Source organism: Ranitomeya imitator, chromosome 2 (genome assembly GCF_032444005.1).
Source record: "Ranitomeya imitator isolate aRanImi1 chromosome 2, aRanImi1.pri, whole genome shotgun sequence".
Classification (NCBI taxonomy): Eukaryota; Metazoa; Chordata; class Amphibia; order Anura; family Dendrobatidae; genus Ranitomeya; species Ranitomeya imitator.
In genome coordinates, this window is record NC_091283.1 from 28,307,845 (window position 1) to 28,327,534 (window position 19,690).

The following is a 19,690-nucleotide window of genomic DNA, read 5'->3' on the forward strand; positions in this document are numbered from 1 at the left end:
ATATCTCCTCTTCTATATCCTACATGTAATATGTGCTGTATAATACAGTATATACAGTGGTCTCACCCCCGGTCACCAGTGATACTGTGTATATTATTATTATATCTCCTCCTCTATATCCTACATGTAATATGTGCTGTATAATACAGTATATACAGTGGTCTCACCCCCGGTCACCAGTGATACTGTGTATATTATTATTATTATATGTCCTTCTCTATATCCTACATGCAATATGTGTTGTATTATACAGTATATACAGGGGTCTCACCCCCGGTCACCAGTGATACTGTGTATATTATTATTATTATATCTCCTCCTCTATATCCTACATGTAATATGTGCGGTATAATACAGTATATACAGGGGTCTCACCCCCGGTCACAAGTGATACTGTGTATATTATTATTATATCTCCTCCTCTATATCCTACATGTAACATGTGCTGTATAATACAGTATATACAAGGGTCTCACCCCCGGTCACCAGTGATAATGTGTATATTATTATTATATCTCCTCCTCTATATCCTACATGTAATATGTGCTGTATAATACAGTATATACAGGGGTCTCACCCCCGGTCACCAGTGATACTGTGTATATTATTATATCTCCTCTATATCCTACATGTAATATGTGCTGTATAATACAGCATATACAGGGGACTCACCCCCGGTCACCAGTGATACTTTGTATATTATTATTATTATATCTCCTCTATATCCTACATGTAATATGTGCGGTATAATACAGTATATACAGGGGTCTCACCCCCCGGCCACCAGTGATACTGTGTATATTATTATTATATCTCCTCCTCTATATCCTACATGTAATATGTGCTGTATAATACAGTATATACAGGGTCTCACCCCCTGGTCACCAGTGATACTGTGTATATTATTATTATATCTCCTCCTCTATATCCTACATGTAATTTGTGCTGTACAATACAGTATATACAGGGGTCTCACACCCCGGTCACCAGTGATACTGTGTATATTATTATATCTCCTCTATATCCTACATGTAATATGTGCTGTATAATACAGCATATACAGGGGACTCACCCCCGGTCACCAGTGATACTGTGTATATTATTATTATATCTCCTCCTCTATATCCTACATGTAATATGTGCTGTATAATACAGTATATACAGGGGTCTCACCACCGGTCACCAGTGATACTGTGTATATTATTATATCTCCTCCTCTATATCCTACATGTAATATGTGCTGTATAATACAGTATATACAGGGTCTCACCCCCCGGTCACCAGTGATACTGTGTATATTATTATTATATCTCCTCCTCTATATCCTACATGTAATATGTGCGGTATAATACAGTATATACAGGGGTCTCACCCCCGGTCACCAGTGATACTGTGTATATTATTATTATATCTCCTTCTCTATATCCTACATGTAATATGTGCTGTATAATACAGTATATACAGGGTCTCACCCCCTGGTCACCAGTGATACTGTGTATATTAATATCACCTCCTCTATATCCTACATGTAATATGTGCTGTATAATACAGCATATACAGGGTCTCACCCCCCGGCCACCAGTGATACTGTGTATATTATTATTATATCTCCTCCTCTATATCCTACATGTAATATGTGCTGTATAATACAGTATATACAGGGGTCTCACCCCCCGGTCACCAGTGATACTGTGTATATTATTATTATATCTCCTCCTCTATATCCTACATGTAATATGTGCTGTATAATACAGTATATACAGGGTCTCACCCCCTGGTCACCAGTGATACTGTGTATATTAATATCACCTCCTCTATATCCTACATGTAATATGTGCTGTATAATACAGCATATACAGGGTCTCACCCCCCGGCCACCAGTGATACTGTGTATATTATTATTATATCTCCTCCTCTATATCCTACATGTAATATGTGCTGTATAATACAGTATATACAGGGTCTCACCCCCTGGTCACCAGTGATACTGTGTATATTATTATTATATCTCCTCCTCTATATCCTACATGTAATTTGTGCTGTATAATACAGTATATACAGGGTCTCACCCCCCGGTCACCAGTGATACTGTGTATATTATTATACCTCCTCCTCTATATCCTACATGTAATATGTGCTGTATAATACAGTATATACAGAGGTCTCACCCCCCGGTCACCAGTGATACTGTGTATATTATTATTATATCTCCTCCTCTATATCCTACATGTAATATGTGCTGTATAATACAGTATATACAGGGTCTCACCCCAGGACACCAGTGATACTGTGTATATTATTATATCTCCTCCTCTATATCCTACATGTAATTTGTGCTGTATTATACAGTATATACAGAGGTCTCACCCCCCGGTCACCAGTGATACTGTGTATATTATTATTATATCTCCTCCTCTATATCCTACATGTAATATGTGCTGTATAATACAGTATATACAGGGTCTCACCCCAGGACACCAGTGATACTGTGTATATTATTATACCTCCTCCTCTATATCCTACATGTAATATGTGCTGTATAATACAGTATATACAGAGGTCTCACCCCCCGGTCACCAGTGATACTGTGTATATTATTATTATATCTCCTCCTCTATATCCTACATGTAATATGTGCTGTATAATACAGTATATACAGGGTCTCACCCCAGGACACCAGTGATACTGTGTATATTATTATATCTCCTCCTCTATATCCTACATGTAATTTGTGCTGTATTATACAGTATATACAGAGGTCTCACCCCCCGGTCACCAGTGATACTGTGTATATTATTATTATATCTCCTCCTCTATATCCTACATGTAATATGTGCTGTATAATACAGTATATACAGGGTCTCACCCCCGGTCACCAGTGATACTGTGTATATTATTATTATTATATGTCCTTCTCTATATCCTACATGTAATATGTGCGGTATAATACAGTATATACAGGGGTCTCACCCCCGGTCACAAGTGATACTGTGTATATTATTATTATATCTCCTCCTCTATATCCTACATGTAATATGTGCTGTATAATACAGTATATACAGGGGTCTCACCCCCGGTCACCAGTGATACTGTGTATATTATTATATCTCCTCCTCTATATCCTACATGTAATTTGTGCTGTATTATACAGTATATACAGAGGTCTCACCCCCCGGTCACCAGTGATACTGTGTATATTATTATTATATCTCCTCCTCTATATCCTACATGTAATATGTGCTGTATTATACAGTATATACAGAGGTCTCACCCCCCGGTCACCAGTGATACTGTGTATATTATTATTATATCTCCTCCTCTATATCCTACATGTAATATGTGCTGTATAATACAGTATATACAGGGGTCTCACCCCCGGTCACCAGTGATACTGTGTATATTATTATTATATCTCCTCCTCTATATCCTACATGTAATATGTGCTGTATAATACAGTATATACAGGGGTCTCACCCCCCGGTCACCAGTGATACTGTGTATATTATTATTATATCTCCTCCTCTATATCCTACATGTAATATGTGCTGTATAATACAGTATATACAGTGGTCTCACCCCCCGGTCACCAGTGATACTGTGTATATTATTATTATATCTCCTCCTCTATATCCTACATGTAATATGTGCTGTATAATACAGTATATACAGGGTCTCACCTCTCCGGTCACCAGTGATATTGTGTATATTATTATTATATCTCCTCCTCTATATCCTACATGTAATATGTGCTGTATAATACAGTATATACAGAGGTCTCACCCCCGGTCACCAGTGATACTGTGTATATTATTATTATATCTCCTCCTCTATATCCTACATGTAATATGTGCGGTATAATACAGTATATACAGGGTCTCACCCCCGGTCACCAGTGATACTGTGTATATTATTATTATATCTCCTCCTCTATATCCTACATGTAATATGTGCTGTATAATACAGTATATACAGGGGTCTCACCCCCGGTCACCAGTGATACTGTGTATATTATTATTATATCTCCTCTATATCCTACATGTAATATGTGCTGTATAATACAGTATATACAGGGGTCTCACCTCTCCGGTCAGCAGTGATACTGTGTATATTATTATTATATCTCCTCTATATCCTACATGTAATATGTGCTGTATAATACAGTATATACAGGGGTCTCACCCCCGGTCACCAGTGATACTGTGTATATTATTATTATATCTCCTCCTCTATATCCTACATGTAATATGTGCGGTATAATACAGTATATACAGGGGTCTCACCCCGGTCACCAGTGATACTGTGTATATTATTATTATATCTCCTCCTCTATATCCTACATGTAATATGTGCTGTATTATACAGTATATACAGAGGTCTCACCCCCCGGTCACCAGTGATACTGTGTATATTATTATTATATCTCCTCCTCTATATCCTACATGTAATATGTGCTGTATAATACAGTATATACAGGGGTCTCACCCCCGGTCACCAGTGATACTGTGTATATTATTATTATATCTCCTCCTCTATATCCTACATGTAATATGTGCTGTATAATACAGTATATACAGGGGTCTCACCCCCCGGTCACCAGTGATACTGTGTATATTATTATTATATCTCCTCCTCTATATCCTACATGTAATATGTGCTGTATAATACAGTATATACAGTGGTCTCACCCCCCGGTCACCAGTGATACTGTGTATATTATTATTATATCTCCTCCTCTATATCCTACATGTAATATGTGCTGTATAATACAGTATATACAGGGGTCTCACCCCCCGGTCACCAGTGATACTGTGTATATTATTATATCTCCTCCTCTATATCCTACATGTAATATGTGCTGTATAATACAGTATATACAGGGGTCTCACCTCTCCGGTCAGCAGTGATACTGTGTATATTATTATTATATCTCCTCCTCTATATCCTACATGTAATATGTGCTGTATAATACAGTATATACAGGGTCTCACCCCCGGTCACCAGTGATACTGTGTATATTATTATTATATCTCCTCCTCTATATCCTACATGTAATATGTGCTGTATAATACAGTATATACAGGGTCTCACCCCCGGTCACCAGTGATACTGTGTATATTATTATTATATCTCCTCCTCTATATCCTACATGTAATATGTGCTGTATAATCCAGTATATACAGGGGTCTCACCTCTCCGGTCACCAGTGATACTGTGTATATTATTATTATATCTCCTCCTCTATATCCTACATGTAATATGTGCTGTATAATACAGTATATACAGGGGTCTCACCTCTCCGGTCACCAGTGATACTGTGTATATTATTATTATATCTCCTCCTCTATATCCTACATGTAATATGTGCTGTATAATACAGTATATACAGGGTCTCACCTCTCCGGTCAGCAGTGATACTGTGTATATTATTATTATATCTCCTCCTCTATATCCTACATGTAATATGTGCTGTATAATACAGTATATACAGGGTCTCACCTCTCCGGTCAGCAGTAATCCTCTGTAGGATATCATAGTTGTATATACAGATTCTCTCCACGCTGTTCCTCATGTCTTCCAGGAGATCCTTATCACTATTCCATTTATCTGCATCAGATTTCCCGCGCTCCATCTTCGCTATGAATTTCCCTTCATCGCTGTCAAAGTAAACATCCTCCTCCTGATTGTAGATGTATCTGTCCAGATACCGCACCCGCTGCGTCCCGTTCACATAGTGACATTCACTGGTTCCCGCTTCTACGAAATCTCTGACATCTGTGAATGAGAGGAGAGTAATGATCAGATGACGTCACTCTGCACCGGGGTCAGTACAAGCTCCGCGGGAGGAGAGGAGTCACAGGAATCACCAGAGATTATTATCACCCGGGGAAGACAGATCCACACCAGGAAGCAGAGGAGAAACGGGATGGGGGTGGGGGGGGCGCTGGTGTTTGAAGAAGTCTGAGGCGCCGGCACCGAGGAGCGCCCTCTGCTGGACAACATGCTATGCACCGTGTGTGATGATCCTACAGCTGAGCAGCAGGACTGGATCTGACAGTGACAGGAATCATCCTGATCAGGGGTATGTGCTGTAATTTCTTATAGATCTAATTCATTAGTTAAATAACTATTTTGCCAATATAAATAAGTTTAGTTTTTCTCTGCACTTTGAAGGTATTTTTCATGTACAAGACTGAAGTAATTTTATCATGTAATGAAAGTCTAAGAAAGTTAAGCGACCAATCCATTTCCCCATCTTCCTGACATAAAACTGCTTGAAATGTCACAAAATGTTTGTCCTGGTTTTTATTATATCTTGTTCCTTTTTGACATAAGGTATATATTTTAAATTAAATTCAATAAAGTGTTCAATGGGAGGAGGCATGACCGAAAACTGTCACAGGGACTGGATAAAAGGTCATCGTGGACCGTAAATGGCCCGGGGGCCTGAGGCTTCCCACCCCTGCTTTAAAAGTAGCATACATAAAGACAGAAATGTGTTCTTGTCCCTGACATGTAATTTCATATGCTGGTGAAAAGCAGCTGTACAGTGTTCATTTTAGGACATGGTCACAAATCAAAGTCAAACATCAGAAATACTCTGTCTGATACCTCATTCTGATACTTGACTCTTATACCTGACTTTCACACATGGTCACAAATCAAAGTCAAACATCAGAAATAACATCAGAAATACTCTGTCTGATACCTCATTCTGATACTTGACTCTGATACCTAACTCTGATACTTGACTCTGATACTTGACTCTGATACCTAACTCTGATACTTGACTTTGATACCTAACTCTGATACTTGACTCTGATACTTGACTCTGATACCTAACTCTGATACCTGAGTCTGATACCTAACTCTGATACCTGAGTCTGATACCTAACTCTGATACTTGACTCTGATACCTAACTCTGATACCTAACTCTGATACCTGAGTCTGATACCTAACTCTGATACTTGACTCTGATACCTAACTCTGATACCTGAGTCTGATACCTAACTCTGATACTTGATTCTGATACCTAACTGATACCTAACCTAACTCTGATACCTAACCTAACCAAGAATCTGCAAAAACCCTAGTCCATGCCCTCATCATCTCCCGCCTTGACTACTGTAACCTCCTGCTCTGTGGCCTCCCCTCTAACACTCTTGCACCCCTCCAATCTATTCTAAACTCTGCTGCCCGACTAATCCACCTGTCCCCCCGCTATTCCCCGGCCTCTCCCCTCTGTCAATCCCTGCACTGGCTCCCCATCACCCAGAGACTCCAGTACAAAAGCCTAACCATGACATACAAAGCCATCCACAACCTGTCTCCTCCATACATCTGCGACCTTGTCTCCCGGTACTCTCCTGCACGCAACCTCCGATCCTCACAAGATCTCCTTCTCTACTCCCCTATTATCTCCTCTTCCCACAATCGCATACAAGATTTCTCTCGTGCATCCCCCCTACTCTGGAATGCTCTACCACAACATATCAGACTCTCGCCTACCATCGAAACCTTCAAAAAGAACCTGAAGACCCACCTCTTCCGACAAGCCTACAACCTGCAGTAACCACCGATTGACCAAACCGCTGCACGGCCAGCTCTACCCTCACCTACTGTATCCTCACCCATCCCTTGTAGATTGTGAGCCCTCGCGGGCAGGGTTCTCTCTCCTCCTGTACCAGTTGTGACTTGTATTTTTCAAGATTATTGTACTTGTTTTATTATGTATACCCCTCCTCACATGTAAAGCGCCATGGAATAAATGGCGCTATAATAATAAATAATAATAATAATAATAATAATAACTCTGATACTTGATTCTGATACCTAACTCTGATACTTGACTCTGATACCTAACTCTGATACTTGATTCTGATACCTAACTCTGATACCTGAGTCTGATACCTAACTCTGATACTTGATTCTGATACCTAACTCTGATACTTGACTCTGATACCTAACTCTGATACTTGATTCTGATACCTAACTCTGATACTTGACTCTGATACCTAACTCTGATACTTGACTCTGATACCTAACTCTGATACTTGACTCTGATACCTAACTCTGATACTTGATTCTGATACCTAACTCTGATACTTGATTCTGATACCTAACTCTGATACTTGATTCTGATACCTAACTCTGATACTTGACTCTGATACCTTACTCTGATACTTGACTCTGATAGCTAACTCTGATACCTGAAATTAGTAAAATTAGTAAAATTAGCTAAAATTAGCACCTGGGAGATTGTGGTGCAATGGTAAGGCCAACGGCTGTAGTCTCTAGACGCAAGATCCGTTTTTTTTACCGCCGATCCTTTTTTTTCCCGCCAGATCGGTTTTATTTTTCTGCCAGATTAGTTTTTGTTGGCCAGATCTGTTTTTTTTTCCCACCGGATCCATTTTTTTTCTGCCGACTCCATTTTTTTGCGCAGGATCCGTTTTTTTTCTGCCGCATGCGTTTTTTCTGCCGGATCCATTTTTTTTGTGCAGGATCCGTTTTTTCTACCGGATCCGTTTTTTTCTGCCAGATCCGTTTTTTTTTTCCGCAGGATCCGTTTTTTTGCAGCATCTGTTTTTTTCCGCCGATCTTTTTTTTCCGTCGGATCCGTTTTTTTCTGCCGGATCCGTTTTATTTGGCGCAGGATCCGTTTTTTCCGCCGGATCTGTTTTTTTTCCGCAGAATCGTTTTCTTTTCCGCTGATCCGTTTTTTTTTTTTGCCGGATCCATTTTTTTTGCGCAGGATCATTTTTTTTTCTGCCGGATCCGTTTTTTCCTGCCGGATCCATTTTTTTGCGCAGGATCCGTTGTTTTTCTACCGGATCTGTTTTTATCCGCCATATCCGTTTTTTTGCGCAGAATCCGTTTTTTTCCGCCTATCCTTTTTTTTCTGCCGGATCCGTTTTTTGCCACACGATCCGTTTTTTTCACCAGATCTGTTTTTTCTCCTGGATCCGTTTTTACGTCGGATCAATTTTTTTCTGCCGCACCCGTTTTTTTTGGCGCAGGATCAGTTTTTTTCGCCAGATCCGTTTTTTTCTGCCGGATCCGTTTTTTTCCGCCGGATCTGGTTTTTTTGCGCAGGATCCGTTTTTTTTTTTGCCGCATCTGTTTTTTTTCCACCGATCCTTTTTTTTTTTCCATCGGATCCGTTTTTTTTCTGCCGGATCCGTTTTTTTTGCGCAGAATCCGTTTTTTTCATTGGATCCGTTTTTTTCCGCAGGAACGTTTTTTTTCCGCCGATCCGTTTTTTTTCTGCCGGATCCGTTTTTTTCTGCCGTATCGGTTTTTTTCCGCCAGATCCGGGTTTTTTTACTGCCAGATCCGTTTTTTTCCGCAGCATCCGTTTTTTGCAAAACTCGCCGGATCGTGCCCGACGACAAAAACCTGATGTGTGAAAGCAGCCTTATGCTTTTTCATCACATATAGTTTTGGTTTAAAATAATAAGAAAAATAATAATAAAATAAAATTAACTTTCATTGCTGGGATTCGAACTCACAGCTCTCTGTTTGCAAGCCTGCACACCTTACCACTGTACTATACACTCTGTTGTAATTTACCTGTCTTCTAGTTGCCTTATGTCACAGTCAATGTAAACATGTGGCAGACACTCCTAGTTCTGTGATTTCCATAAATCAGTCTGATACTTGATACCTGATACTTGACTTTTGTCAAACATCAAAATCAAAATGTTTTTGTCTGATACCTGATACTTGACTCTGATACCTAACTCTGATACTTGACTCTGATACCTAACTCTGATACCTGACTCTGATACCTAACTCTCATACCTAACTCTGATACTTGACTCTGATACCTAACTCTGATACCTGACTCTGATACCTAACTCTGATACCTGACTCTGATACTTGACTCTGATACCTAACTCTGATACCTGACTCTGATACCTGACTCTGATACCTAACTCTGATACCTGAAATTAGTAAAATTAGTAAAATTAGCTAAAATTAGCACCTGGGAGCTTGTGGCGCAATGGTAAGTTTTTTTTACCGCCGATCCTTTTTTTTTTTTCTGCCAGATTAGTTTTATTTTTCTGCCGGATCAGTTTTTGTCGGCCGGATCCATTTATTTCCCGCTGGATCCGTTTTTTTTCTGCCAAATCCTTTTTTTCCCGCCGAATCCGTTTTTTTTCCGTCGATCTGTTTTTTTTCAGCCGGATCCGTTTTTTTTTATGCAGGATGGTTTTTTTTTTGCCAGGTCCGGTTTTTTCTGTTGATCCGTTTTTTTTTTCCTCCGGATCCATTTTTTCCGCCGGATCCGTTTTTCTGCCGGATCCGTTTTTTTGCGCAGGATCTTTTTTTTCCGCCGGATCCGTTTTTTTCTGCCGTATCCGGTTTTTTCCATCGATCCGTTTTGTTTCTGCCGGATGCTGTTTTTTTTTTTTTGCAGGATCTGTTTTTTTCCGCCAATCCGTTTTTTCCACCGAAACTTTTTTTTTCCAAATAGTTTTTTTTTGCGCAGGATCCGTTTTTTTCCTCCAGATCTATTTGTTTCCACCGGATCTGGTTTTTTTCGGCCTGATCTGTTTTTTTGGCGCAGGATCCGTTTTTTTCTGCCGGATCCGTTTTTTTTTCCATCAATTTGGTTTTTTTGGCCGTGTCTTTTTTCTTTGCGCAGGATCCTTTTTTTTCCGCAGGATCCGTTTTTTTCTGCCGTTTTTTTCCACCGGACTTTTTTTTTCCGAATCCGTTTTTTTTGCGCAGGATCCGATTTTTTCCTCCAGATCTGTTTTTTTCTGCTGGATCCGTTTTTTTGGCGCAGGATCCTTTTTTTTTGTTGGATCCTTTTTTGTGCGCCGGATCCGTTTGTTTCGGGTGGATCCGTTTTTTTCTGCAAGATCCTTTTTTTATGCTGGATCCGTTTTTTTTGCGCAGGATCCGTTTTTTTCCGCCGGATCCGTTTTTTTTCGGCCTGATCTGTTTTTTTGGTGCAGGATCCGTTTTTTTCTGCAGGATTCGTTTTTTTCCATCAATCCGGTTTTTTTTTGGCCGTCTTGTTTCTTTGCGCAGGATCCTTTTTTTGACCGCAGGATCCGTTTTTTTCTGCCAGATCCGTTTTTTTTACTGCCAGATCCATTTTTTTCCGCAGCATCCGTTTTTTGCAAAACTCGCCGGATTGTGCCCGACGACAAAAACCTGATGTATGTTTTTCAGATACTCACAGAATGAAAGGGAAGAAAATGGATCCTTCCATTGGCTGTTAAGCTCATGGCTGAGTGGTTAAGCTTCTGGTTTATGGAATAGCAAACTTTTGAGTTCTAGCCCCAAATAATTTTTTTTATCAGAGTTAGGTATCAGACTCAGATATCAGAGTTAGGTATCAGAGTCAAGTATCAGAGTTAGGTATCAGAGTCAAGTATCAGAGTTAGGTATCAGACTCAGGTATCAGAGTTAGGTATCAGACTCAGGTATCAGAGTTAGGTATCAGACTCAGGTATCAGAGTTAGGTATCAGACTCAGGTATCAGAGTTAGGTATCAGACTCAGGTATCAGAGTTAGGTATCAGACTCAGGTATCAGAGTTAGGTATCAGACTCAGGTATCAGAGTTAGGTATCAGACTCAGGTATCAGAGTTAGGTATCAGAGTCAAGTATCAGAGTTAGGTATCAGACTCAGGTATCAGAGTTAGGTATCAGAGTCAAGTATCAGAATGAGGTATCCGACAGAGTATTTCTGATGTTATTTCTGATGTTTGACTTTGATTTGTGACCATGTGTGAAAGTCAGGTATAAGAGTCAAGTATCAGAATGAGGTATCAGACAGAGTATTTCTGATGTTTGACTTTGATTTGTGACCATGTCCTAAAATGAACACTGTACAGCTGAGAGATGCTCCAAAGTCACTAAGCAGTAAATGTACAATATGGCGCCTCTCACTTCAGAGTATTGTTCATCAACACCAAATACTTGATGAAGTTGGCCCTAAAAGATTTCTATTACCTGTGCAATGTCTGACAGGGACAGGTGCATTACAAGACATGCTATGAAGCTGAAGTTGTTTCTTATTCACAAAATGTTATTTTTTGTTATTTTTTTACAAGTCTAATAACAATTAGAAATAATCACAATAACAATGCAATGGGGTGAGGTGCATGAACTTAAAAAGCAGCTACACAACATAATGAAGTTGCACAAAAATGGGCATCTCTCCAGCCTGGCCCAAATGAGCACAACAATCAGCAACAAAATGGGCAGCCGGACAGTATTGCAAATTTGAATAGGTAGTGGTGTTTTTAAAGGGTTAAATGACTTTGGGCCCCTGATCTCACACCACTGTCACACATATAATGTTAAAAATAAAATACGAATACCCACGCTATTCCCACTTTCAGGCCACGTTCACACCTTCAGTATTTGTTCTGTATTCTACATGAATATTTGTAAGCCAAAACCAGGAGTGGAACAGTTAGAGGAAAAGTATAATAGAAACATATGCACCACTTCTGTATTTATCACCCACTCCTGGTTTTGGCTGAGAAATACTCATGAGAAATACTGACCAAATACTGCTAGTGTGCAAGTGGCGTCAAGGTGAGATAAGGAAAAACATATACAAAAAAGCTGCAAGAGACAAAAAACACCCCTTGTGGTGTGATCGTGTGATAATGATAACCTCATATAGAACATAATGAACAAGATGGTTCACCAATACCAATACCTAGATGGTTGATATCATAGTATTGACTTCTAACGAGGTAGATTCTTCCTCTCTTGCCAGAAAACGCAGATGCGTTTTTGATGCATTTTGTTATGCGTTGTTTTCATGCAGATTTGTATGCGTTTTTGAAAGCTAAATAAAGTTCTATTATTGAACAAAAAAAAAGAATTGTGATGTCATTTCTTGTCCAACCTCTTCATTTACATACTCCATTGAAGAATAATGTTTACATACACAGAAAGATAGATAATAGATAGAGAGATATATCTATAGATAGATTACAGTAAACCATTGCAGAACAGATAGTTTTATATATGTCAGTGACTAATACTGTTAGGTGTGTGTGTGTGTGTGTGTGTGTGTGTGTGTGTGTGTGTGTGTGTGTAAAATGTTGGACCTGTATGTATTTAATAAAAGAATGTATTCACAGAAAAAACTGGTGTGGGCTCCAGCGCAATTTTCTGCACCAGAGAGGGAAAGCCCGTGACTGAGGGCAGATATTAATAGCCTGGAGAGGGTCCATGGTTATTGCCAACCGCCCCCCCCCCCCCACACCCCGGCTAAAAACATCTGCCTCCAGCCACCCCAGCACTTAGCCTCTCTCATTCCACTGCGGTTTAGCTGTGGCATATGGGGTAATAAGGGGTTACTGTCACCTTTTTATTGTAAGGTGACATTAAGCCCGGTTAATAATGGAGAGGTGTCAATTAGACACCTATCCATTATTAATCCAATAGTATGAAAGGGTTAAAAAAAACACACACACACACACACACACACACACACACACACACACACACACACACACACTCTAAGAAAAAAGTCTTTTAATTAAATAATTAAACACCCAGGTTTTCCACCTTTATTACACTCTCAATCCAAGCAAAGTCCTCGTTCTCCTGTAAAAAAATCCTAAAAAAACAAACAAAAAAACAATATCCCATACCTGTCCGCCGTACAGTCAAGTCCAACGCTGTAAATCCATCTCAAGGGGTTAAATATTTTACAACCCAGTGAGGTGCTAATGCCACCGGCCGGGCTGTAAGCAACTGTGTAATCAGGGCCGGCTCCAGGTTTTTGAGGGCTCCAGGCGAAAGAGTCTCAGTGGGCCCCCCTTTAACACATACCACGATTCATGATCGCATATAACACAGCCATGTAGTATATAACACAGCTCACGTAGTATATAACACAGCCACGTAGCATATAACACAGCCACGTAGTATATAGCACTTCCCACGTAGCATATAACAGCCCATATAGTATATAGCACAGCCATATTATGTAACACAGCCCGCGCAGTATATAACACAGCCCGCGCAGTATATAACACAGCCCGCGCAGTATATAACACAGCCCGCGCAGTATATAACACAGCCCGCGCAGTATATAACACAGCCCGCGCAGTATATAACACAGCCCGCGCAGTATATAGCACAGCCCGTGCAGTATATAGCACAGCCCGCACAGTATATAGCACAGCCCGCGCAGTATATAGCACAGCCCGCGCAGTATATAGCACAGCCCGCACAGTATATAGCACAGCCCACGCAGGATACAGCACAGCTCCGTGACGTAGTATATAACATGTCACCGCCCACATAGTATATAACACAACCAGTTGTTTAGTATATACAGTAACAGTAGTCTATGACTACAAGTCCCAGCCAGCATCGCTAACATACCATATTGTAGCTGCACACAAGTCCCAGACAGCACTGTCTGTCTTGCAAGTTGCAGAGTCTGAGACCATGATCCACTCCCGCCGCCTGTACAGGTCGTACTCGTACCTTGTCCCCAGGAGTCGGCTCCCAGGTTCAGCAGGCTGCATCCCCCCGCCCCCGCAATGCATTGGGACCAAACGAAGACTCACTGAGACTCACTGCTTCACACGGCGCCGCTGCCCCCCGTTGTGGACACAGGGACCGACCGTGCACCGTGACCTGACTGCAGCTGCTGCTCGTGTTCTGCTTGGCGCTGCAGTGCTGCTGGACCTGTCCTGGACGGTATTCTCTGAGCTCTTGCTTGGATGACGAGCTCTAGAGTAGACACTCTCACTCACCCGACTGGAAGTGACAGGGACAGATGACCGCCGGCCCAGAAGTGACTCTCTTCGTATCCATGGTGACGGGCCGGCGGAGGTGAGTATTGCAGCTGCGCAGCGCTGCCGCCAGCGAAACCTGTTATGATCTGGTGGCCTAGGAGCAGCATGAGACGTACTCTGGAGAAGGTGGTACCTGTACTGACCGCAAACCCTGAATTTAGCAGCGCAACTAGAAGTAGCCGTGGAGGGTACCTAACACTCCCTAAACCCCTCGACACAGCCTAAGAACTAACTTCCCCTAAAGACAGAAACGGGAAAACTATCTTGCCTCAGAGAAAATCCCCAAAGGATAGACAGCCCCCCACAAATATTGACTGTGAGAGGAGAGGGAAATAACATACGCAGACATGAAATCAGGATTTAGCATAGGAGGCCATTCTAGCTAAAAAGAAAGAACAGGACAGAGTACTATGCGGTCAGTATTAAAACACTAGAAAATATCCACCACAGAAAATACAAATCACCACATCTGACTAAAGACATGGAGGGTATATCTGCATCTCCAGAGACACAGCTTGGCTGCAAAAAATCCTTCACAGACAAAGCTGGACAAGACAAAACATGAAAATGCACAGAACCCTTCCATAGCCCTTCCATTTGACCAGATACTGAAGCTTCCGCCTCGAAAAACGAGAATCCAAAATCTTCTCAACCACATACTCCAACTCCCCATCAATCAACACAGGGGCCGGAGGATCAACAGAGGGAACAACGGGCACCACATACTTCCGCAACAAAGATCTATGGAACACATTATGGATGGAAAAAGAGGCTGGAAGGGCCAAACGAAAAGACACTGGATTGATAATCTCAGAAATCCTATAAGGACCAATAAACCGAGGCTTGAACTTAGGGGAAGAAACCTTCATAGGAACATGACGGGAAGACAACCAAACCAAATCACCAACCCGAAGCCGGGAACCAACACACCGACGACGGTTAGCAAAACGTTGAGCCTCCTCCTGCGACAATACCAAATTGTCCACCACATGAGCCCAAATCTGCTGCAGCCTGTCAACCACAGAATCCACACCAGGACAATCAGAAGGCTCAACCTGCCCTGAAGAAAAACGAGGATGAAAACCAAAATTACAAAAAAAAGGCGAAACCAAGGTAGCAGAACTAGCCCGATTATTAAGGGCAAACTCGGCCAATGGCAAGAAAGCCACCCAATCATCCTGATCAGCAGACACAAAGCATCTCAAATAAGTTTCCAAACGTCTGATTAGTTCGCTCGGTTTGGCCATTTGTCTGAGGATGAAATGCGGAAGAAAAAAACAAATCAATGCTCAGCTTAGCACAAAAGGCCCGCCAAAACCTAGAAACAAACTGGGAACCTCTATCGGACACAATATTCTCCGGAATGCCATGCAAACGAACCACATGCTGAAAAAACAACGGAACCAAATCAGAAGAGGAAGGCAATTTAGGCAAAGGTACCAAATGAACCATCTTAGAAAACCGGTCACAAACCACCCAGATAACAGACATCCTCTTGGAAACTGGAAGATCTGAAATAAAATCCATAGAAATATGCGTCCAAGGTCTCTCAGGGACCAGCAAAGGCAGAAGCAACCCACTAGCGCGGGAACAGCAAGGCTTAGCCCGCGCACAAATCCCACAGGACTGCACAAAAGAACGCACATCCCGCGACAAAGAATGCCACCAAAAGGACCTACCAACCAAATCTCTGGTACCAAAAATCCCAGGATGGCCAGCCAACACAGAACAATGAACCTCAGAAATCACTTTACTAGTCCATCTATCAGGAACAAACAGTTTCCCCACTGGACAGCGGTCAGGTTTATTAGCCTGAAATTCCTGAAGAACCCGTCGTAAATCAGGGGAGATGGCAGAAAGAATCACCCCTTCCTTCAGAATGCCAACCGGCTCAAGAACCCCAGGGGAATCAGGAAAAAAACTCCTAGAGAGGGCATCCGCCTTAACATTCTTAGTACCAGGAAAGTACGAGACCACAAAATCAAAATGGGAGAAAAACAGGGACCATCGAGCCTGTCTAGGATTCAGTCATTTGGCAGACTCGAGGTAAATCAGATTCTTATGATCGGTCAGGACCACAATACGGTGCTTGGCCCCCTCAAGCCAATGTCGCCACTCCTCAAATGCCCACTTCATAGCCAACAACTCCCGATTGCCGACATCATAATTGCGTTCCGCAGGCGAAAACCTCTGAGAAAAGAAGGCACAAGGTTTCATCAAGGAACCATCAGAATTCCTCTGAGACAAAACGGCCCCTGCCCCAATCTCAGATGCATCAACCTCAACCTGAAATGGAAGAGAAACATCCGGCTGACGCAACACTGGGGCAGAAGTAAAACGGCGTTTAAGCTCTCGAAAGGCAGAAACAGCCGCAGAGGACCAATTCGTCACATCAGCGCCTTTCTTCGTCAAATCGGTCAGAGGTTTAACCACACTGGAGAAGTTGGCAATCAAACGACGATAAAAATTAGCAAAGCCCAAGAATTTCTGAAGGCTCTTCACAGATGTGGGCTGAATCCAATCATGAATGGCCTGAACCTTAACCGGATCCATTTCTATAGATGAGGGAGAAAAAATGAAGCCCAAAAAAGAAACCTTCTGCACTCCAAAGAGGCACTTCGACCCCTTCACAAATAAAGCATTATTACGGAGGATCTGAAATACCATCCTGACCTGTTTCACATGAGACTCCCAATCATCGGAAAAAATCAAAATATCATCCAAATATACAACCATGAATTTATCAAAATAACTCCGAAAGATATCATGCATGAAGGATTGGAACACAGATGGGGCATTAGAGAGTCCGAATGGCATCACAAGGTATTCAAAATGGCCTTCGGGCGTATTAAATGCAGTTTTCCATTCGTCACCCTGCTTAATACGAACAAGATTATATGCCCCTCGAAGGTCAATCTCAGTAAACCAACTAGCCCCCTTAATCCTAGCAAACAAATCAGTAAGCAAAGGCAAAGGGTATTGAAATTTGACCGTGATCTTATTCAAGAGGCGATAATCAATACACGGTCTCAAGGAGCCATCCTTCTTGGCAACAAAAAAAAACCTGCTCCCAATGGTGAAGAAGATGGCCGAATATACCTCTTCTCCAAAGACACCTTAATATAGCTCCGCATGGCGGCATGTTCTGGCACAGACAGGCTGAAAAGTCGGCCCTTAGGGAACTTACAACCTGGAATCAAGTCAATAGCACAATCACAGTCCCTATGTGGTGGAAGGGAACTGGATTTGGGCTCATCGAATACATCCTGGAAATCTGACAAAAACTCAGGAGTTTCAGAAGAGGGGGAAGAGGATATTGACATCAAAGGAACGTGACCATGAACCCCCTGACAACCCCAACTAGTCACAGACATAGATTTCCAATCTAACACCGGATTATGTAGCTGTAACCATGGAAAACCCATCACAATATCATCATGCAAATTATGCAACACCAGAAAACGACAATCTTCCTGATGGGCTGGCACCATGCGCATGGTCAGCTGTGTCCAAAACTGAGGTTTATTTATAGCCAACGGTGTAGCATCAATGCCCCTTAAAGGAATAGGTTTCTGCAAAGGCTGCAAGGGGAAACCACAACGTCTGGCAAATTCTAAGTCCATTAAGTTCAGAGCGGCGCCTGAATCCACAAACACCATGACAGAAAATGATGATAATGAGCAGATCAAGGTCACAGATAACAGAAATTTAGGTTGTACAGTACTGATGGTAACAGAACTAGCGATTCTCTTTGTACGCTTAGGGCAATCAGAAATAACATGAGCAGAATCGCCACAGTAAAAACACAACCTATTCTGACGCCTAAATCCTTGTCGTTCAGCTCTAGACAAAATCATATCACACTGCATAGGCTCATGGCTCCGCTCGGAGGACAATGCCACAGTGTGCACAACTCTGCGCTCGCGCAAGCGCCGATCAATCTGAATGGCCAGAGACATAGAATCACTCAGACCGGCAGGCGTGGGGAACCCCACCATAACATCTTTAACGGATTCAGAAAGACCCTTTCTGAAAATTGCCGCCAAGGCATCCTCATTCCATTTAGTCAGTACAGACCATTTTCTAAATTTCTGGCAATGCAATTCTGCCGCTTCTTGACCCTGACACAGGGACAACAAGATCTTCTCAGCTTGATCCACAGAATTAGGCTCATCATTCAATAACCCCAATGCTTGAAAGAAAGAATCAACATTAAGCAAAGCAGGATTGCCAGATTCCAGGGAAAATGCCCAATCCTGTGGGTCACCACGCAGCAGGGATATGATGATTTTAACCTGCTGAATGGGATCACCAGAGGACCGGGGTCTCAATGCAAAAAAACAGTTTAGTTATTTTTGAAACTCAAAAATTTGGATCTGTCACCAAAAAATAAATCAGGAGTGGGAATCTTAGGTTCTAAGGCAGGAGTCTGAACAATATAATCTGAAATACCCTGTACCCTAACAGCAAGCTGATCCACCCGAGAAACTAACTCCTGAACATTCATGTTATTACTAGGTTCCGTAGCCACCCAGAGATTAAGAGGGAGGAAAAGACAAAACAGGCTAAGGAAAAAAAATGGCTCAAAACCTTTCCTGCCTTCTTCTGAGATGCAATTAACTCATTGTTGGCCAGTTGTACTGTTATGATCTGGTGGCCTAGGAGCAGCATGAGACGTACTCTGGAGAAGGTGGTATCTGTACTGACCGCAAACCCTGAACTTAGCAGCGCAACTAGAAGTAGCCGTGGGGGGTACCTAACACTCCCTAGACCCCTCGACACAGCCTAAGAACTAACTTCCCCTAAAGACAGAAACGGGAAAACTATCTTGCCTCAGAGAAAATCCCCAAAGGATAGACAGCCCCCCACAAATATTGACTGTGAGAGGAGAGGGAAAT

At 41.8% G+C, this 19,690-nt stretch overlaps 1 protein-coding gene across 1 annotated transcript in view; it reads right to left on the reverse strand.

Moving 5' to 3' along the window:
- LOC138661533 (H-2 class II histocompatibility antigen, E-S beta chain-like) overlaps nt 1–19,690 on the reverse strand; it is a 194,729-nt gene that overhangs the window by 61,408 nt on the left and 113,631 nt on the right. The window contains exon 2 of the mRNA XM_069746317.1: nt 5,497–5,772. Coding sequence (XP_069602418.1) covers nt 5,497–5,772 — 276 coding nt within the window. The remainder of the gene's footprint in view (nt 1–5,496; nt 5,773–19,690) is intronic.